Source organism: Haemaphysalis longicornis, unplaced genomic scaffold (assembly GCF_048455015.1).
Source record: "Haemaphysalis longicornis isolate Haplotype H1 unplaced genomic scaffold, Haemaphysalis longicornis Haplotype H1 scaffold_4, whole genome shotgun sequence".
Lineage (NCBI taxonomy): Eukaryota > Metazoa > Arthropoda > Arachnida > Ixodida > Ixodidae > Haemaphysalis > Haemaphysalis longicornis.
The window spans coordinates 7,243,476-7,265,444 of record NW_027526361.1 but is presented as its reverse complement, the minus strand read 5'-3'; the positions used below and the strand labels follow the sequence as shown (position 1 = coordinate 7,265,444).

The following is a 21,969-nucleotide window of genomic DNA, read 5'->3' as shown; positions in this document are numbered from 1 at the left end:
TGGCTGTGTTTTCTCCGCATAATCGCGATCAAATGCGCAACGTTCGTTGGATGTGTTACAAAATGTTATACGCTTACCTAGTCGTACTCGTAGGTGCAGTACTAACCAGTATTGTGCAATGAAATGTTGCGGCTACCTTCCGTCATCGGCAAACTTTTTTCAACACTCGCTCACGTGACAGGATATTTATCATTTTTTGGTGCTATAAGTAATCCCTATGTATTGCTATTTTAGCCAATATATTTAAAATTGTTATTCGTTTCACCTATTTGTATTAAGAGGCCTCTTTTATTGGACACTCTATGTGAGTATTTGACATAATTTACAAGTTGTCAGCCTCTACATCCACTAGCAATAACTATCATATGACTTGGTCAGTAATAATGCTGCACTGTCGTTTCTAAGGCATCTTATTTGGTGCACAATTTGCTTAAGTTTGACATTTAATAAGCTTACAGCGAGTTCTCCCGGAACAGCTATGCCTTTACAGATCAACCACTCTTCGGACCGCAGATAACGCCAGTGAACTCGCTCTCAAATACTACATGTTAGGTCTTCGAAATCGCGAAATGCGGGATAATTGGACGAATGCTGATGTACTGTAACGCTGGCGGACTGTGTTTACCCCCAGATTTCCTAGGGTGCTATCCCGATATTCATGAACACTCTCTCCATCTCGCAGCTACGGTGTCTAGAATGTGACACCATCCACGTAGTAAATAAGTAAATAAGCAAAGCACAGAGCAGAAAGAAAGACGGGGAGCGCTGCTTCTTCATTTACGTTGCTTAATTATATTGAACATACACCAACTAGCCCAGTCGTCTGCGTAGTTACATCTCATTTCCTCGAGCCATAATGGAGCTACGTGACCACCAAAGCAAGCGGACAAGCGCGCAATCACTGGAGGTTTCCAAGGTGTCGTCCAAGGAGGGGTCAATTTAGCCATTTTTGTGGAAAAGGTTCAAATGCGGCAAATAAACATATCAGCTTTTGAGGTGTGCCGTATAATGCTGTATGGATTACGGACTAATTTAAACCACTCGAAGTTCGCAGGCGCGCGGAAATCTCAAACAAAAGGCATATTTTATGTACCGTCTCCGTAATAAATAACCCATCCAAAGCCGGGAACCGAACGCTCGTACCACACGGCCAGCAGCTCAACAACTTCGCCACTGCGTCCCCATGGCGGCTGCAAGTAATCACTACGGGAAACGTTTCTCTTCAATTTGCTACAAGGACGCGACTACGCCAGTACAGCGGAACAATAAATGGTGATATGATCTTGAAACATTAGACGTAAACGTATGCTAAGGCGGCCGGAGCGACAGAGCTGGTTGATCGCAGCCCAGCCTCACCTTCGCTCCTCCTCTCTTGCGCGCCCCGGCGCAAAACAGTGACGACGGCCCCAGCCAACGTCTGTATGCGTGCACCGTGCCGGCGCTAAATTACGGTTATTTTTTTACGCCCGAGTGGAAGTTTGTCGACTGAGAAGGTTGTCTGGGCCCACATTCGTAGCCGTCACAACCGGTTTGGTGAAGGGCCGGGAGCAAACTCGGTTGTCAGCGTTAATCTGTCTGGCGTCCTTTCCTACAATACTACAATTTACTTTAGACGGCTTTTAATGCAGAGTTGATTGCAAAGACAGCTCTTTATTATGTCGGACACTTTTCCTTGTATCCGTGATCTGATCGAACAAGAGGAAGGCAGTGGAAAGCGTGTTTGGCACATCGGAAGGAGGGCTCCTTTTCAGGCTTAAACAGACACCCGGACATTGCCCGGGGAGACGCCCGAAAGAAGGAATCGGTCATTGGATAAGCTTTTGCAGCTCCTGGCAGTTGAGTTGACAAAAGCGGCTGAAACTAGAAGCGCTATGCCCCACAAGCTCCTAATAGTGGGGCTCGCGCCATTAGAATGAACATTTTTAGACGGCAGCGGCATCTGATTTCCTCTTTCGAGAGCCGTTTTCTCTGCCTTGCTTTGTTTGCTTCAAACAATTAATTGTTTTCCTTGCAGCGTAAGCGGCAATACAGCTTTGATAAAGTAGTGTAGAAGTTCTGAGAATTATTACTAATACGTGTGGATTTCATTCGTATTCGTGTTCGTGTTCATTGCAAAACCACACCCCGACCACACCTCGACCACACTTCGACAATGGGCCTAGCCAGGGCAGTGAAGCTTTCTCTATGAACTAGGGTTAACCAAAGCTATACCACAGCAATCTTTTAATAGACAGATTGGGCTATGAGTAGCCAACCTCGGCTACTTTTGAGATATATTTGGCGGCCTGTTGTTTCGTTTGGTAATTTTCTTGTTTTTTGTTCCTCGCCAATAATCTACATCTACGCTATTACAATAGTCAAATGTGTTAGGTTGTCCCGTTATCGGTTTTTATTGCATAGTTGGTGCCTTTCACAATATTTTTCCTGTGTTTGTTTTTCGGTAAATTGATTTCTCTTTTCGTCGTGTGAGCGTGGTGCATGCAGTGGATATTTTTTTATTTCTTTAGTTAACTTTTAGTTTTAGTTTTATTTCTCTTATTTTCTTTGACCAATACCTTCATTTGCACTATTGTAATGATTAAATGTGTTAGCTTTGACAATTATGCATTTCCTGCGCACATAGAAGCGTCACGAGGTGGTGCTGTGGGGTACTCGGCAGAGAATGTTCATGCATTAAAAAGGCCGCCGTCACTTCGTTCTCAGGGATGTTCCGTCGGGGAATTTTCCCTTTTCCGGAGAATTTCCCGCTGTTATTTTTTACCAAAAGGGAAAGTGGGAATCTTTAGTAGATGCAGGGAATTTTAGAAATCTTGGAGTAAAAAGGAAAAAATAATGTTAGTACACCAGACGTCGCATCATTTGTTACTTTGTTTTCTGTTAAAAACGTCCGTTACACTTCGTTAGATTTTTGTTCAAATTTGCGCAGTCGGGCTCGCGTAAGCCACAAGCATCTCAGACCACTTCCAATCCAGTTCATAAATCACGAGTACCCCATGAGAAAGATGTATTCGTGCGCAATACACGGGAGCATATTTCGGGTGCGCCTTAGTCCGCGTGCTGTCATCAAGAGATGGCGTTCGCAGTCCCGGCACTGAGCTAAAATTACGCAACAATCTCTCGTTGCTTTTCATACGGGTAGTTTTAACTTGAAGCTTTAGCATGCAAAGTAAGCATGCTGCTTGGTACAAAGCGCGCAATGCAATGTAAAATGCTGCTAAGCGGCAGAAAAAGTGAAATTTAATTCACGCTGATACCCTAATTCTCTTAACGGCATCTGCGTCCGGAAACACAGGTGGACAATGTAAGCATAGGTGGCGGGGCACTGGCCGGCGCCCAAAACCAAACAGGAATCCACGTACAAAACGAGAATGCAGGGAAATTTCCAGGTGATTCGAGAAATTTGCGGGAGAAAATGCTACAAAAGAGGGAATTTCTGAACCTAGAAATGGGAATGTTTCGTCCAGTACGGAACATCACTGTTCGTTTTTTTTCTGGACTGCTTTCTTTTCTGTCTTGATGCCTGTTGCAGTTGTTGCTGCTGTCTTTGACGACGTAGCAGACAGTTCTAGCCTTGAAATATCATGCAGCAAATCTCTTCCGCAAAGGGGCTGCTCTGTAGTTGATTATTAGGCGTGTCATTGCATCAGTAGTCCGCGAAGTCCCGCCGAGATTTGATCTTGGCTCATTGGCTTTTTATGCACCTCCAGTGGTTTTAATTCAGCGACACCACATCGGGCCGTCAACACGAAAAGGAGAAACCAAAACGCTTTATTTATTTATTTATTTATTTATTTATTTATTTAGGAGTGGATTTTAACACATCAATAAGGTGAACCCGGTGTAAACGAGAAAAAAAGAAAGGAAAATTGGAAGCAAGAATAATCCAGCAACGAAAGATTGACAGAAACAAAAGAGAAAAATGGAACAAGGATAAAAGTACCTATTTGAAATATAATGCTAAATATAGGAAACAGCGGAGCAAAAGAGTGACTCAACGAAGCAGAAATCATAACACAATAACGGCAGTTTTCACAATAACAGAGCAACCGGCTCTACAGAGGCCCAGCACCGAATGTTGGTAGCGTTACATTTCATTCGAAGAGTCGATTAATCAACTGAGGAACGTTGTTTGTTAAGAAAGTTTTGGCCGGCAAGGCATTCCAATCGCGCGTTGTACGGGGAAGAATGAATATTCCTGAGTAACACACCTAGTTCCTAGGAGAAAGCATACAGAAGTTAGAAGCGATGGATGGCGTACTGTGCAATTTCTGCATGCCATGGCCCGCTTACCCTTCGCAAGTGCCAGCGCAGCGCTAACAAGCCAGACATCTGAGCCTTGTTTGTCGTCGGTAAAACCACTTCTCTACCCCTCCGCCTTCTTACTATGTGAATACAGTAAAAACTCGTTAATTTGCACTCGGTTAATTCGAATTTTTGGTTAATTCGAACTTACGCGTCGGTCCCGGCTCAGCCCTGCATATTGCCGCGAACCATGCATTGTGTTTATTTGTGTTTTGCTTTTGCCGCCCGGCTGCGCCGGTCTGTTATCTCTGTGAAGGAGTGAAGGAGAAATGGGATATCTACCGTGGGAAAAAACTAGAAGTGCAGAAAATGGTGCAAGCAAAGATCAAGCAGAAAAGCGAACAATGGATGGCAGAAATACGGAAGAAGGACGAAAGCGCACCCAAGAAGTTTTGGAATCATGTAAAACCAGTAAGCTCAAAAAACGATAACCATAAAAAATTCCTGATTGATGAGGATGGGGAACAGTTAGAAGGACAGCACGCGTTGGCGCATATTCATCGAGTGATTAGTGAGAAGTTTGGGACAACAGTGGTAGGGAAACCTGCACCGATAACATCAGCGCCACAGAAGACTGCGGAAAGGGAAATCAGTTTGAGCAACCTTGATTGGAAAAAACCAGAGCAAAAGGTTGCCCCCCAGACAGCAGTGGGCCCGGACGGAATACCAATGCAATTGATAAACCTGCTTGGACCTAAAAGTAAGGAATCGTTTATGAGGGCAATAGAGAAGGTGATAGAAACCAAACAAATACCAGAGGACTGGTTAGAAAGTAGGATGATTTTAATATATAAAGGAAGAGGAGACAAAGCCAGCATTGATTCATACAGACCACTCACAGTAACGTCAGTGGTGTATAGATTCGTAATGCAGGCGATAAAATCAGAAATTCAAGCATGGATGTAGGAAAATGAAATACTTGGGGAACTGCAGAATGGATTTAGACAAGACAGGCGACTGGATGACAATTTGTTCGTGATAACGCAATTCATTGAAATTGCGAAAGCACAGAATAGACCACTGTGGATTACATTCTTGGACATTAAAGGAGCATATGACAACGTAAACAGACTAAAAGGAGGGGAACAGCGCAAATTTGACAGACACGAGAAGAAGGAGACGACACGCACAGACGACACCCCCAGCGCTGTGCGTGTCGTCTCCTTCTTCTCGTGTCTGTCAAATTTGCGCTGTTCCCCTCCTTTTAGTCATGAACCAACATGCCCAAGCCTCAGTCCTTGCAACGTAAACAGAGAAGGGCTGTGCAGAATGCTGAAACTCCAGGGATTAGATGACGAGTTAGTACAGTTCCGTATAGCAATCTATAAAGACAATAGAGTGCACCTTACTTGGGAAGGACAGAAATGCGCCCAGCACGTCAACATCCATCGGGGACTGAAACAGGGATCCCCTTTGAGCCCAATACTGTTCATGCTTTACATGGCAGGGTTAGAAAAGAAACTGGAAGAAAGTGAAGTAGGGTTTAGCCTAACATATATGCTGCAAGGCGAAGTGGTACAACAGCATATTCCGGGAATGTTATACGCAGACGACATTGTTCTTTTAGCTGATTACCAAACCGATATGCAGCGGCTAATAAATATTAGCGGCCAGGAAGCCACCGACCTCGGGTTAAATTTCAGTGCAGAAAAATCAGGAATAATGGTTTTCAATGACGCTACCACTGACGTAGTGTCTATCCAGCAAGGCGAATTACCTAGAGTGAAGGAATATAAATATTTGGGAGTGTGGATAAACGAAGGGGATAACTACTTAAGAACCCACGAGGAGCAACTTATGGTTAAGGGAAAGCGAAACGCAGGTATAATGAAGCATAGAGCTCGGGGGGGGGGGGGGGGGTATAACAAATATGAAGTAGCAAGAGGAATGTGGGAAGGAATAATGGTTCCGGGTCTCACGTTTGCGAATGCTGTACTCTGCTTAAAATCAGACGTTCTATCAGGCCTTGAAGTAAACCAGAGAACGGTAGGACGTTTGGCCTTAGGCGCGCATGGAAAAACAACTAACGAAGCAGTTCAGGGAGATATGGGCTGGGCGTCGTTTGAAGTTAGACAAGCTCAGAGTAAAATATGCTTTGAGATGAGGTTGAGGGCAATGGATCAACAAAGGTGGGCAGCTAAGGTTTTTAGGTACCTATACTTGAAAAGCGTGGACACGCAGTGGTTAAGAAAGACTACAAGGCTAACGATGAAATACGGAAAGAACAGTGGAGAATCCAAAACAGCCAAGGTAACCCAAAAAGAGGCAAGGCAGACTGAAACGAACAAATGGAGGGCAAAAATGGAAGCTAAAACGTCGTTAGAGATGTACAGGGCTGAGAAATTGAACATCAGAAAGGAAAATTTCTACGATAATTCCCAGGTCTGTGCTTTGCTTTTTGAGGCTAGAGCAGGTTGCCTGCGAACTAAGAGTTTTGTAGGGAAGTATTCACAAAATGATGGGGCATGCTTGGTCTGCGGAAAAGAAACAGAAACTATGCGGCACATAGTGTTAGAATGTGAGGGTATCCATCCAAATCTACATGAAGGGAATATTGGGCTTCCAGAGGCCCTAGGATTTAAGGGTATCACAGAGGAAGTTAACTTCAAGGCTGTCGAGCGGACGAAAAGAAGATTAGAATGCTGGTGGACGAAAAGCATAGAGGGGAATACTGCCTAAGACAGTTACCTGTAACAGAAAAAAAAAGTATTTTGTGCCTAATAAGCTTTTTGTGCCTGCCCTAAGCAGCGCTAGTATTACACCAACAGTGTAAAACGTAGGTATATTAGTCCTTTTTGGTAAGACGACATGTCATCACTCCGATACAAAGGGGAAACCAATAGAAATCATCATCAGAAATCATCATCATGTGCCAAGGGAGGCGCGTGTTCCATTCTTTCTGTGCCGCATGTGTTATCTGTTCTGATAGGGAGAGCATTCCGATCTAACGTTAACAGCCCATAATAATCTTATTGGATCTACAATCTTCTAGATGTGAATCGACGGTTCGAGAACCACGCGCGCCGAAAGATAAAAAGCCTGCAGAGCAGACGCTGGGGTATTCGACTCGCCGTAGCTCGCATGCGTACGTGACTTTGTTGACTGCTGCTTCGCCGCCTCTGTATTCTTTGAGTTGCTAGGGGAGCACAAGTTCGCTCCAATAAACTTATTTTCTTTGAAGACAACTGCGTCGTCTTTGGCTTCGTGACAATATTTCAATGGCGGAAAACTCCCGGTAATTCGAACGCGTCGGCATCCAGAACGGTTAATTCTATGATCCCCTGATTTCCATCGCTCCTGGCAGAAAAAGTCGGCCCAGAGTGATTACAATGTGTTGCAAATTCAAACCAAACGAAATTTACAAGAGATTCAAAACAACAAAACAGAAGAACAACAGCGTGGCGCGCGCGCTACGCTCATGCCACAGCTTATATCGCGTCTACAGAAAGCGCCGCGCCACCAACGCCAGTGTTGCGGCGCATTTCATTATTATTTACGATGCATTGTTTACTAAATAACCTGCCACAAACATGTAGTAGCGCCTAATTCGAGATGACGAGTCCACACGTGGTTTATTTGTGTTCTGCCCGCGCAGTGTGGTGTGATTTCCATTCATTCTGGCTAATTCGAACTCCGTCTAATTAGAAGACTCTTATGGACCCCTTCGAGTTCGAATTAACGAGCTTTTACTGTACAATGTCGCGAGTTCTATCTTTTTACATCTCTTGTGAAATCATTTTGCAGATGGCAAAATTAAAAATATAACAACAACACGTAGAGTTGAAATATAACGTGAAATTCCTGCACGTGTTTTTTGCGACATTCAGATATGCACGATAAACAAGTCTAAAAAAATCAGCTTCAACAAAAAAGAAAGTCAGCATCTTGTTACATCCGTGGTGTCTAAAGATTACACAAAAGAAATTACCGAATATGTGTTACATGTTTTAAAACAAATTTCATACACATAATAAAACAACAAATTAAATTTTTTGTGCAGTGAGTGATCTGCTAATATAATAGGCTTCAATGTAAGCCGTGAAGTGATCTTGCATGTTCGCTATTCAGGACAGCCCGCAGGTTTGCCTCCGTCGACTCGTATCGTGCGGCATCAGATGAATTTGCTATTTTTGGTGATCCGCAACTGCTGGTCGAACCAGTGAAAGGTTCAAGAAATTTGAGAACTACTACGCCGAAAACGTTTTCATGTGGTTTGAGCCTTGTGCGTGCACGTTATGAAGTCACAGTGACATTTAGAAACGTTGCTCACATGCCGCTGGAAAGGCTTTTGCCGGAAGATATAAACGGATAATTTTAAAATGAATTGTAGTAAGACACACCCTTTACCAGTATTTGCGTCATGTGGTTGACCGGAATTTTTATGTACTCTTCAGAAGGGCTACAGTTTGGTCAGCATAAAACCGGAAAGCGAAAATACGAACCTAATGCAAATTCAAAAGTTTGGTACGCGGACGGGACTCGGAAACCAATGATGTCATCCAGTGTAATTTCCAAATGCAAACTGATCTCCTTCGGTTGTTTTATTTAAGCGGTGTTATTTGCTTACAGTTACACAAAGGAACCGAAAAATTTCAACGTTAATGCTTATACGAGTGTGTTTGCGTTTTTAACATTCACTTGATATTGCCTACCACCTGCAATGGAATCGTACTTTATTTGCGACTAAATACGTTGGGTGAAATTCCTCTGGTAAGATTTGTGTGTGTATGTGTGTGAGCGTGTAGCACGATGAATTTGCGTTGGTCTAGCGGTGTCACTGAGCATGACAGCCTTGTTCCACGGGCTTTACTTTGGAACTTGGCTAAAAAACGCATTCTGTGTAAAAAAAGTTCCACCTTTCAAAAAACCCAATAAAAACGAAAATGGCACAGGGCACCAACAAACAATCTCCAACGAAATTTACACCGAAATGATGCAGGCGGCAGAAGATTGACGTCACAAGCTAGGGGACGCGACTCATTCCTGTCGTTCTCGCCACAGCTGTTGGCTTAGCGGTGGCTGATCTATGCACGTGCCACAGAGCCAGTTCGTTGCAAAGAGAACAACAGCTTCACGCATAACTGATAAAGCAGCGCCGTCATTCGGGCCCCACTCCACTATTTCGCTACGCAACATGAGCGGGGTTTATACAAAGAAGAAAGTGGAAGACGAGTTAGACACATCGGAAGGAGCGCTTCCCTTCGATCTTCAACAGGTTGCCGAAGATGAACTCGGAGAAACACCTCAGCGAAGGAAGGAATCCCTCGCTCTCCTGGTGCGCCTATTATCAGGTGAGCTTGCAGGTTAGGAGAAGCTGTGAGAGAAAGCCGCATATACAGAATAGCGACTTTAAAAAAAAAATACGGGATTTAAGCATTCAAAAAGTGAGCGTCGATTGCTAACCATGGAAAGCGTCGTATAGTGGAGTATCTCATAGTTGCTGATCTCCCACTGCAGCGGATCCTCGTTCAGTTTGGTAGTGACAAAATGAAAAGTAATCAATAAAATACAGGAAATATCGAGAGAATAATCAAACAGAATAGCAACAAAGAATCGAAAAGTTCGCCTTGTTTAGTATGTGCATAAACTATCAGTGTGGTTGTTTCAACATGGTGAAAAATTAACCACGCGTTTGGTGTGCTCAAGGGGGCGATGTCCGGATGAGTACCGCGCGAAAAGTTTCCCGCTTTGTAAAGCACACAAAGAAAGAAACCTCCCCGCCCCTTCACCCCCCCCCCCCCCCCCCCCCCTGGTTGTATGCCCCATCATCGGCGCCTGAAACTCGCCGAAATAAACTTTACACTCACTCACTCACTGATTCAAACGAGAAAATGTTAAGAATTGCATTTGTCACTACTTGAATGTTGACCAGCAATGTTGGTCCCGCTCTCTCGGGATCGCAGGCGGACCGCGGGGCTGATGAGGGGTGAGGGGGGGATTCGCGCTGCGTCGTGCTTGGCAGCCATGGAAGATGTCTGCGCGATTCGAAGGTGCTGACGACACTTCTGATACGCCGAAGTGCAGACGTGGGGCGTTGGTGGGTTTTTCTCGTAGCATGTAAGGTCTCCGAGGAAGTCCAGATTCGGGCAGGCATCTCTGCAGTCTCCAAGTTCCCCAAAGATGTTGAACATTTGGACCGTATGGCGGAGAGGTACATACGCAAGGGACGAAGGAACTGTATGCGTGCACACAGTAGGGGACGCGCTTGCGGCGGAAGGTAATCACTGCTGATGGTGTAGTTATCAGGCACCTTGCATCGAGGATCTCGCCTTCTGTTGACATCAGTTCTGCTAGGAGTTCTTCATTCGTTGCGTGCCTCTCCACGCCGTGCCCTATTCCTCAGACTGTAACATGTGGTGGCGGTTTAACGAACGGTTGTAGTTCGACTGTTTTACCCTCAAGGTTAAGCTGTGTTTCGGAGTGTGGTTGAATCACGACGAGCACTTTCTGGGCGCTGACCACGATAAGGATCTGGATGGGTTGCACTTGCACAATAACCTAGTTACGGAAGGTGGCTAAGTCTATAGCGCTGGCATTTTTCAGGGCCCCGATGATGAATCGTTTGGGCCAATCCAAGTGACGTAAGCCGGCATGAAGTCGACACGCGACCTTATGGTCAATCTCAGGGTGATTCGGTCGCGACGGTGGGAGAGGAAAACGGGAGACATCATCAGTCAATGCATGGAACGAGTCGCTTGCTGCTCTTGGGAAAGTCTTCCACGCGCTCGGGGAGTAGATGGTATGTATTCTTGTATAAGAGGTGACGGCCGCAGATGGTTGGTTCTGGTTGGAGGTGTCGGCGTGATCGGCAATGGCTCGCTTACAAGCGCCTTTGTAAATGCTCGTAGCCCATTGCTGAGTAGTAGCCAATGCCGGTACTAAAAAGTGGCGGAGCTTTCCGGCCAATGATACTCGCACCTACATCGGGGATGAAGCGTCTGGCGGGAAAATTGGCTTTGAAGCTATACGTGTAGCATCATTGGTCCTGGGACAATGAGACCCTCTGGCTCTTATTTGGTCGGGCTCCTATAAAAGACAACAGCTCGTTCATTTGGTAAGTAAATGAAGCGAACAGCTATGAATGACTGACAATACTTTATGATAATAATAATAACAACCTTTATTTCACAAGGCCCTGATTACATGGGCGGGCCAGCCCAAGCCAAAAAAGGCTTGTGGGGCCGTGCCCGGCAGTTGCCGCACATCACGGACACAGCGATACAAACATTATGGCGTCTGTAAGGAAAGAAAAAAAAATAAAAAAAGTAAAAAGAATGTACAAAGAGAGTTTTGGGAATTTAAAAAGCACCACAGAATACATTCCACAGCTTATGTCATGCACGCTTCCATATCCCTTCCATCATCCATATCCCTTCCATATCCCTTCCATCATCCGTATCCCTTATGTCATGCACGCACGCACGAAGGCCAGCTCTTTCGCTGTCAAGGATACGGCGTTCATACTCACGGAATCTTCGCCACCAAGATGCATCTCAGCCGCCTCCACAATCTCCCGTGTGCGCTGATCAGGATCGCGAAACACAACCGTACATTCATTAAACAGAGGCGAACACTTGCAGTTCTGGCAATGACTGGCTAGGTTACGTCTGCACGTACCTGAGCTCTGTGGCGCACACCTGTCCCCGGTCCACACATTATCGTTTGTGATTTTAATGCCCACCACCCCTTGTGGGACAGTGCGGCTACTGAGAAGAAAGGAAATGACCTGGTACACTTTATCCACGACGAAAGCTTCGTGGTTATCAACGACGGTTACCCAACCTTTCTTCGTGGGCACTGGTACAGTAGTTGCTTGGACCTTACAATCGTATCAAAGACTCTGTCGCCATCTGCAACTTGTTGCTGTGATGTTGAGTCACATGGGAGTGTTCACATTCCAACCTACGTACAACTGCGCTGGTTCCACACGTCTGATGTCCCTAGGATCCGTTGTACTTATGGCGGAAGTTTACGTTGATGGTTGAGGAGTCATGCGCAATTATTACGTCGGAGTCCGATGTAGAAAGCGTCATATTGTCTGCTATGGAATGCACCACGAAGTACGTTAGCACTCCCAAACATCGAACACCCATTGATGCCGTGTACGAAGAACTCCGTGCCATACGACGCCGCGCAGAGAGGAGGTATGCAAGGACCCAGGCTGCAGCAGATCTAACAGAATTCCGGTGTGTGCAACTGAAAATACGACGCCATTTATAAAAGCTTGGAAGAAAGTGGTGGGGGCGATTTTGCTCTTCATTAGATCCACGCAAGCTCCTTTCAAGAATTTCGCAAGCGGTGTGAAGTCTCCATTACCACCCGAAACAACTGTACCCTCTCCTTCTTTGGCTCTAAGCACAGGAAAAAAGCCAAGTAGAGGTAGCCGAAACATACTGCAAAATGCTTGTTGATGGATCCCACGCCCTGCTTCCCAGTACACAAAGGCGTACACCTCAGACCACAGACGACCACCTCAACGTTCCGTTCTCGATGCAAGAGCTAGATGCCGCTCTTTCAGCCTCCTGCCGTTCATCTGCTCCAGGACCTGATGGTGTACGGTACTGCGTGCTGCGAAACCTTGGCAGGGAAGTTCGGAAAGCTCTGTTATCATGGTTCAATGCAACATGGATCTCTAGCTCTGTCCCCAACCACTGGAAATTCAGTCGAGTTGTTGCTCTATTGTAGCCAGGAAAATCCCCCTTGGAGCTTTCCTCTTACAGACCCATCGCCTTGGCAAGCTGCATCGGAAAGGTTATGGAGAGAATGGTGCTGGCCCGACTCGAATAGTTTCTTGCGAAAATCATTTACCCGGTTGTCATTACAGAATTCTGAAGAGGACGATCCTCTATAGACAGTGTCATCGATCTGGTGTCTTCAGTGGAGCAAGACAGAAACCATCGCCGAATCGCTGGCGCATTGTTTTTTGACATCAAAGGCGCCTATGACAACGTGCTCCACAATGCCATTAAGGATGCTCTAAAGATTGTGGGTGTAGGCGGCCGACTCTAAGCCTGGATTTCGAATTACCTTACTGGTCGCACAATCTTCATGTTCACGTCTGCCAGTGACCCAGGACGCCACCAGGTCAATCGTGGTGTTCCACAAGGAGGGGTACTGAGCCCCACCCTCTTTAATATTGCCCTAATCGGCCGCTTGGACGAAATGCCTGAAGTCGTCTGAGTCACTATTTACGCTGACGATATCTGCATCTGGACTTATGGTGTAACTCGACAGCAGCTGCGAGCCCGTTTACAGCGAGCCGCAACAATGACGTCTCGGTACTTGTGCCGTCAAGGTCTGAGTTTAGCGCCAGCAAAATGCGCCGTTCTTGCATTCACCAGAAAGTCGATGCTCCGACATCCTATCATTATTGAAGGGACACTGATACCTTACGTCACGCACCATAGATTTTTGGGAGTGACTGTAGACCGCGGTCTGTCATGGACGAAACACATCGCCTCACTGAAGACTAAACTCGCAAGCCTTGTGCATGTTCTTTGCTTCGTGGCGAGAATGAGATGAGGTCCATCTGAGACCGCTCTTCTCCAGTTGTGCCAGAGCCTGTTTTTGGGGTATCTTCGTTACAGCCTGCCAGTAATTCCAAACTTGCGAACTTCTTCTCGGCGTACATTGGAGGGTTTGCAATCACAAGCCCTCAGGATATGCTTGAGACTACCACGATGTACCTCTACTGTGGGCACAATTGCCGAGGCATGTGTGTTTCCAATGGACGCACTTCTTTTGTGCGAACCCCTTCGAGTCTACGTTAGATGTTTCACAAGGCATGAACACCATCTATTATTGGCTCTTCCTACTACGTGCTCGAGAAGTAGTTTTGCGGCAGCTATTTTGCGACATCAACATAGAATCCCATCAGGTTTCGCCCCAATGGTGGTTTCACGGAATCCTCTGTGGGTACTATCAAAACCATCAATCCACCTTTCCATCTCGAGAATTGGGAAGAAGTCCTCTTTGCCATCAATAGCCCTCAAACAGTTGACTCTAGCGTTCTTGACAGGCTACTACACCGGAACTGTACATGTATATACTGATGGCTCTGTGACTGCAACCACGTCTACCGCAGCTGTGGTAATTCCAAGCCTATGCGTTACCCGGGGATTCACACTAGACCACAAGACAACATCTACTGCTACTGAGTTGGTTGCGATACGGGAGGCGATTCGTTTAGTCTCCTGTGAATCACCTCAAGCTTGGACCCTGTTTTGTGATTCAAAGCCAGCACTCCAGGTCCTCAACGAAGTTATGGGGCAAGGACCTTATTATGCCCTTGCTGCGGAAGTACTCGAATTATGCTCCTTGGCACTGCAACAAGGACATGTCCTCACCATTCAGTGGGTACCAGGCCATTGCAGGCTATCTGGTAACGACTGGGCTGACGAGGAGGGAAAGAAGGTTTCTGCAAATGCACACGTTGTACGTCTGCCCTTCGCAAGGACGGACACGACCGCCCTTCTTTCTATCATTCTCCGCCTCGCCTCGGCGAGTCACTGGTCCCACCCTGACAATCGTCATAGAAGACTTCACCATCTCGACCCCGACTGCAAGTTTCGGTTACCTCCTGGTCCTCAGCGAAACCACGCCACGCTGTTTCACCGACTACGGCTTGGCGTAGCCTTTACCCGTCGCTACAAGCACCTCATCGGCGTTGCGAGTAACCCAGATTGGGAAACATGCCGTGTACAAGAGACTATTTCGCATGTTCTCTGCCACTGTGCACGCTACGTGCATCGTTGAGAACAATTAGCGAGATCATTGGCCCGTTTGGACTGTCGTGTGGTGTCGGAGAAAGTACTGCTGTGACCTTGGCCAGACGCGCAGTGTTCCCACAAGGCATTTAAAGCTGTTGTTGTTGTTGAACACGTTTATTTTACATTTTGATGCCAATCTAAGGCTGCTGTGAAAAAAAAGAAAAAAAGAGGTAAACGTTTTGTCGCTTTATCACTGGCTTCGGTCGTGAGGGGCTGTAGTTCTGGCAGTGTGTCTGAGCCGGAAACCAGTGACAGGAGCTTCTGCGTCATTGATAAATTGGTTTAGCGACCGCCAAAGTTCGTTGGCGACCGCTGAAGTTGTACACAGGGATGTTGCAGCCCAGCTCTGAAGGTAGTTTGGCCTTATCTCACTCGGGAGTGAGGCCAGGGCCCGAGCTCTGGGAGCCGAGTACAGTGGGCAGAACCACCGGAGGTGTTCCAGGTCAGCCCGGGTTCCACATGGGCTGCACATTCAAGTGTTGGGCTGGTCGAGGGAACGGCTGATTTCCTTGCTTCGGAAGCGCTGCAAAAGGTAGGGAGTAAGGAGGGTGCCAGTCTGTACCAGCCAGAGCGTAACTTGTTGCCAGCGGGTAGCAGCCTTGCGAGGAAATGGAGGGCTATTAAGTGGATTGTACGCGCTGCGTAGAAAGCTGCGTCGTTGCTGCTTGGCAAAAGTTACCGTTATTGCAGGATCTAGCCACTGATTGTGCGTTACCACGTAGTTGGCTAACCGGATGAAAATCGCTCGGGTGGTTTCGACTGCGCGGATAGAAGTAAAGCGCGCGCTAGTCGGTGAGCCCGGTCGTTTCCTGGTATTCCAGAGTGTCCTGGGATCCAGTGTACATGAAAGTCGTGTCCAAGAACACGGATGTAGCTAAGGTGGAGACGAAGTTTCTTAACAACGACGGTAGTAGTGCGAGTGTTTTGGCAGGCACGATAGGATTGCTGCGAATCCGTGTAGACTCGGTAGTGATGGGAGCAATCTTCCCCGGTTTGATGTTGAGCCAAACTGACGTGCTCGGCAAAATCTACAATGGCGCACAGGTCTGCAAGGGAGCTGGCGGTGAAGTGAGGTGGACTCTGTTTCCTCGCGTGTTGCGTCATGGCTTGTTCATACCGTGAACATTGGCTGCTGCTCCGGCTCACCGATTGCTGCGTCTACATAGATGACATGGGTCTTGCGAGTACGGTCGTTGCCATCGATGAGTTGCCTTGCTTCGGTGTCGTGTCATATTGTGAAAGCTTGTCTCCTTGCTGTTTGTTCTTGTCCCATGTTCAGGGGTAGCGGCTTGGAGTTTACGATGTCGATGTGCTCCCAGGGGGGAGGTATTTCTGGGAGCGGTGATAATTTGGAGAGGTCAGAAGCAACTTTTCCAGAGTGAATATGCCTGCTTTGGTGGACTTTAATGGCGCAATATGCGTGAGTTCATGAGTAGACATTAGGTCCGCTATGCCGATCAACGCGCGGCAGCTTTTGAGAGCCGGAAGGGGCGCATATTTCGGGAGGCTCCTTTCCTGAAGGGTTACCAGTGCCGTGCATTTTTCGCCAATAGGGCGAGCGCTGATGATTTCGCACTTTCGACAGTGTAGGTTCGCCTTAAGCTCGGTAGCTGTCATTCCGCGCGTGTTTTGGATGATACCCCGTATCTGGTTTCTCGTTATGGCTTTGTAAGCTTGAAACGGTGTGTTTTCCATTGATAGGAAGTTGCGTTATGGTTAGGAGGGTGTCTCGCACTCCACAGTCGTCCGTATCCACGGCTATTTGGTTGCTTCTGTCGAGATACCGGATCAGAATGCGCGGATCGCCTTTTCTTTCTGGCGTTGTTCAGGGAATCTTCACGTGCTTCGAAATTGCCGCGTCGAGTAGAATGAACTTCTCGTCCATAATTCTGCACGGCTCTTGAGGTTTTAGAATAACAGTACACCAGCCAGTCGCGCGGCGTTCTTCGATTAGGCCAGGTTGACTTCGCGCCTGTTTACGGCGCTGGTAAGTGCCTGTCTGCCACCAATTCTTCGTTTTGGTCTAGTGGATTTGCTGGTTCTGAATCCGAATCGTACGAGTTGTAGTCAACTGTCTCGTCATGACAACTAGGGCCACGGCGGACCACGTTAGGTTGTTGTCCACGCCCAATTCGGGCGCCGCCGTGCCGAATGAAAGGTTGAGGCCTAGCCGCGGGCCCCACGTTCAGTGAGGAAAGCGTCCCCCGGGAGCGTTTCTGGCCGTGCGCTGCAATTGGTACAATGCGTACGTTAGAAGTGAGTGAAACATCGCACTTGCCTTAGCTGTCTTGCGGGGGCTTAGTAGCGGAGAGAGGAGCGAAAGGGTTCTCGTGCATGCGCAGTGGTGTGCGCATGACAGCGACTGAATCTGCCGCTGCAACGACCACGACCAGTGCCAAGCTTAAAGGAGCCATGAAGAGAAAACAAAAGTTTGTTTTATTCGAAAGATTAGGTGTTTCATAGTACCCCAAGCGCTTTCCCGGAAGCAAATGATGCTTTATTCACTGAGAAATAAGGCAATTTAAGCCAAAATTTTAAATCTCCCGTTAAAATTGCACATTTTGTCACGTGAACAATGGCGTCGTACGAGCCGGTCCATGAAACAGATACTTAGTATGTCGACTCCATATAGCACCCACACGCGGGAGTCGACCGAGACGGCGGCCATTTTAAAAATACTAGTAAACCTAGTGCACCCGCAGCCCTAGTCATGGAATCGCCTGATCCGGAGAACAAAACACTCGCCGAGGAGCTCGGGCTTGCATTTAACAACCTCACACCACTTGAACGCTCAATGTTTCTAAGTGCACGAGCGGCAAGAGTTGTGTGATACGCGGTGGACGGGAAAGCGACCATTCCGCAATAGCCACAACAGACGAACGCCCAGCCGTCGGCACCGCTGCCTCGTCAGCCCCGTCGCGACGGCCGAATACAGACTGGTACGTATGTGCCGTATTTTCAATTTCAGTAGCAGTATCGCTTATGCCAGTTGGCCGGTGTCGTGTATGGGAAGCCGTTCGCTCGAGCTCTCTGCTCCGACCAGAAAGATTCGAGCGTCAATGCGCGGTGTGTACGGCAATTTTTTTCCCCAAGGTCAGAGCGCTTTGATTGCGATTTGACGAAGTCGGCGACGAGCGCCAGCATGTCCGGGTCCCTGCCGTAATCACTTCCTCGGAAATGAAGCGAGCACACTCGTACTTCCTTTAGCTCTCTTTCTCCTCCGTTTGCAAAGTTCACAAAACGTAGCCACTAGCTTCGCCGAGGTTCGTCGTTGGGCAGCACATGAAAGGAGATCTCACCGGCGGGGATGTCGCACTCCCTCGACGATTTGCCCGTACTATATGGGCATTTCAAAACACAGCAAAGAAATTTCATTCTAAAGTACTCGAACAAACTGGAGTTTTCAGTAGTTGTAAACTGTAAACGAGCTCGTAACGACAGCAGCAAGCCAACACGACCTCCATACCGAAACCTGTGCGACGAGTGGCACTATCTCGTTGCTGCTCTGTGTACCTTACTCCCCTTGTTTCTATTTTTACCTTTGCTGGTTGGCGATATGACGGCCAACCTCCTGTGAAGGGATTACGATACCAAGCAAGGTCGCGGCTGTGCGTGCTGGGACGGTTCGTTGGCCCCGAAGAGCCTAGAACCCGAAAATTCGTCTGCGCGACGGTGGCGACGGCGAGATGTCGAGTTCGGCTGGCGGTAGTTTCGTACGCATTGGCATACACGCTTGCGTGTTCGTTCGGAACTTCAACCGTTTACTCCACCGTTCTTTGTCATAAAAAGAATGTGCAGTATGTTTCACGGGCATTTACCTCGCTATGCAAACTGTAAGCCCTGCCTAACATGCGTTTGCTTTTGCCGGCCTCCGCCAATCGCAGAGCATTCTCGAGTGACATCATAGGTTCTGTTGCGGAAAATGAGCTGGTGGGTCGCATGGTCATTTCCTTTTTTTCTAATTATGTAGCTTATTTGAGCGAAGTTTGCGTTATAAGTGGTGTCGTTATGGTTCTACCGAGGCAATCTTTCGAATGAACCAAACTTGTGTTTTCTCTTCATGGCTCCTTTAACGGCAGGCCTAGCATGGCGTTTTCGTCGGTCAAGGTACTGGCAGTACTGGGAGGCTGCACATCCATGTCCTCCGAGGTTGGGGCGTTGTAACAACTTCGCCAGGATCCGTGGTTGAAGGAGGTTTGACGGATACCGGGCATGCGGGCCCGGGGCCCACAAGTCAGGTTAAATTGGCCGTAGCCGACGGAGCTTGGGTAGGATGCGTCGGCTTCGCTCGGCCACCTAGTGGCGAGTCTATTTATTTAGCGCTGTGCTGACATTTCTGCGCAGCAGCGGCCTCTCAGCGATATTGTAGTTGAGGCCCGTCCGGCTGAACTTTAACACATGCACAGTGTACATAGCCATTTATTCATTTCTCTGCCATCTTCATCTCTCTCGTCCTGTATCCACGCTCTTTTCCCCCTTTTCCATTCCCACACACAGAATAGCTGGCCAGATATAGTACCATCAGGCCGACCTTTCTGTGTTTTTTCATTTCAACAAAATTCCTCTCTCTACATCGAGCCCAAGCTAATTCCCGCTCGACAATGGCAGATAGCACATCGGACATCCAACCTTTCTTTGTATAATATAAAATGATTGATTTGATTGATTGATCTGATTATAAGGTTTAACGCTCCGACGCTACACAGGCGATTAGGCGCCCCGTAGTGGAGTGCTCCGTATTAATTTTGACCACCCGGGGATCTTTACCGTGCGCCAAAATCTCGAACACACGGGCGTTTTCGCTTTTCGCCTCCATCAGAAAATCGACCGCCGCGTCCGGGAATCGAACCCGCGTCCTTGGGCTCAGCAGCACAACGCCTTAGCCACTGAGCCACCACGGCGAGTTAATATAAACTGATTTTTTCGACGAATTCTGAATGAACTTAAATGCCTCTACAACCCGGTTGTACAGTTCACCAACTGGGGATGTAGTCAGGAGGGAATTCCAATCGTAGGGCAGTTGCAAGTTGGGCGAGTTGGTACGTGTTCATACTTAATCACAGCGCGAGGGACGGTACAGACAGAAGAATAACCACATGACAGGATAGCGCCTGTCCTGTGGTTATTATTCTGTCTGTCCCGTCCTTCGCGCCGTGATTAAGTAATTCCAATCGTGATGCTCAACTGCCAAGTCAAATTGCTTTCTGTCAATCATTTCCGCTGTATCGGAGTGGAAATGACTGCCTTGCCACGTAGCCACGATAAGAGAGAAAACACGACAGCCAGTAAAAAAATGATCCGAAATTGTTTGTTCGGCAACAAATGCTGCGTAGACCCTCTGATCCAGCCGGACGTTAACGTGGTCAAGGCAGGAAGAAACAAGTTCGTCGCACAAAAATTCAATGCGAGTAGGAAGATTAATCGCAGCTTCGACACCGACGTCCGTCAGAGTGTTTAGACAATGTTTTTTGGCCTTTAAAAGGTCGATGTTTCGGTCACCGCAGCAGGCCAATGGAATTGTTTCAAATCTTTAATGAAATGGCAGGCATTTAGAATAGGCCGACGATAGAATGCGAGTAGCGTAATATCAAAGAGTGGGTTCTGAAGCCCAACAGCTAAGGATTCTGCTCTAGAAAAGGAAGTAATTACGGCAGAAGATAGCCACTTCTGCTTGACAAAAGCGGCAATGGCCCCACCCAAGCCGTTAGCACGAGTAAAATAATGGCTGTCGTAGCCTGCGATCGAAAACTGTTGGGTTAAGCATTCAGGAATGTTTATTTCGGTCAAAACAGTGGCGTCGAAGGATTCTTTTAGTTTATAGGTAATACAGCATAGTTCGTCCCAGTGTTTCCGAATGTTACGAATGTTTACATGAATGAAAGTGAAAGAGCCATCCGTGGTTGCAAAAAGCGAGTCTTCAAGAGCATCAAAATCTCTGAATACAAGTGTTTCAGCTGCCATGAAATCGCGAAGCGAAGAAGAAAACGGGCCGACTAATTCAGCCGTTCAAGGTCTGAGAGCTGATGAATTCGAATGGCCGGATCACCTTCCTTCTTACAGAGGTAGATGCGGCCGTTCTTTAGCCACACAAATTGGATGTTGCGTTCTTTAGCCACTGCACGCGAAGCAAAAAAAAAGCTCCCTGTTTGATCTGGTAAGGTTCTCCGAGAAATAGAGAAGGGGGTGATCGTTGCTGTGGGTCAAAGCACACAGCTTAGAGCGAGCAGCCAACCAGCGGTCACGAACTTCTTTGGATGTGAGCCTGACCAGCACTGTCGCAGGCCTGCTCCTCCGCTTGGGAAGCCTATGGATAGCGGATACCTGATTTGGCGAAAATGAAGGAATCTGGAGTTTTTGGCTCAGGTCTGACAGGAATACGCCGAGGTTTTCGTCAGGTGAGGTGGGAAGGCCGTGTATTTCAAGGTTTGCCGACCTGCTGTACTGCTCTGTGACATTGAGGTCCGATTGCAGCCTTAGTATGATTGAAGCCTGTAATGACATGCAGCTTTCAACTGAAGCAACCCGCTCTGTCAGTGCACCAACGGCGGCGTCACACGCCTTCGCGTCGGGCACTAAAAGAGTCGTATTTTTTGGACAACGCATCCAAGGACAAATGAAACCCACCAAAGACTTCTTTCAGGTTCTTTACTTCTGGCTTCAACGTGAGAAGCTCGTCCAGCTAATTTCGAGTGATGAGATGGATTGAAATTGATTTTTAATGGTTCCAAGCATAGGCAGCTTCTAAGCAATGTCAGGCTGGGACGAAGGAGGTGTACAACAAAGCTTAGAGCGCCACTTGTCTCGTCTGACTCCCATAGAAGCAAAAGTGGATTCTGCCACTCCTGAGCATCCCTGGACTAAATGCAACTTGCAGGAACAATCTGAACATCTAAAAAAA

General features: G+C 47.4%; 1 protein-coding gene across 1 annotated transcript in view; it reads left to right on the top strand.

Moving 5' to 3' along the window:
* The first annotated feature begins 9,329 nt into the window (after positions 1-9,329).
* Positions 9,330-21,969, top strand: part of LOC144178187 (retinaldehyde-binding protein 1-like) — a 44,582-nt gene continuing 31,942 nt past the window's right edge. Inside the window, exon 1 of the mRNA XM_077705825.1 lies at positions 9,330-9,593. Within this exon, the coding sequence (XP_077561951.1) occupies positions 9,437-9,593 (157 nt within the window). The 5' untranslated portion in view covers positions 9,330-9,436. The remainder of the gene's footprint in view (positions 9,594-21,969) is intronic.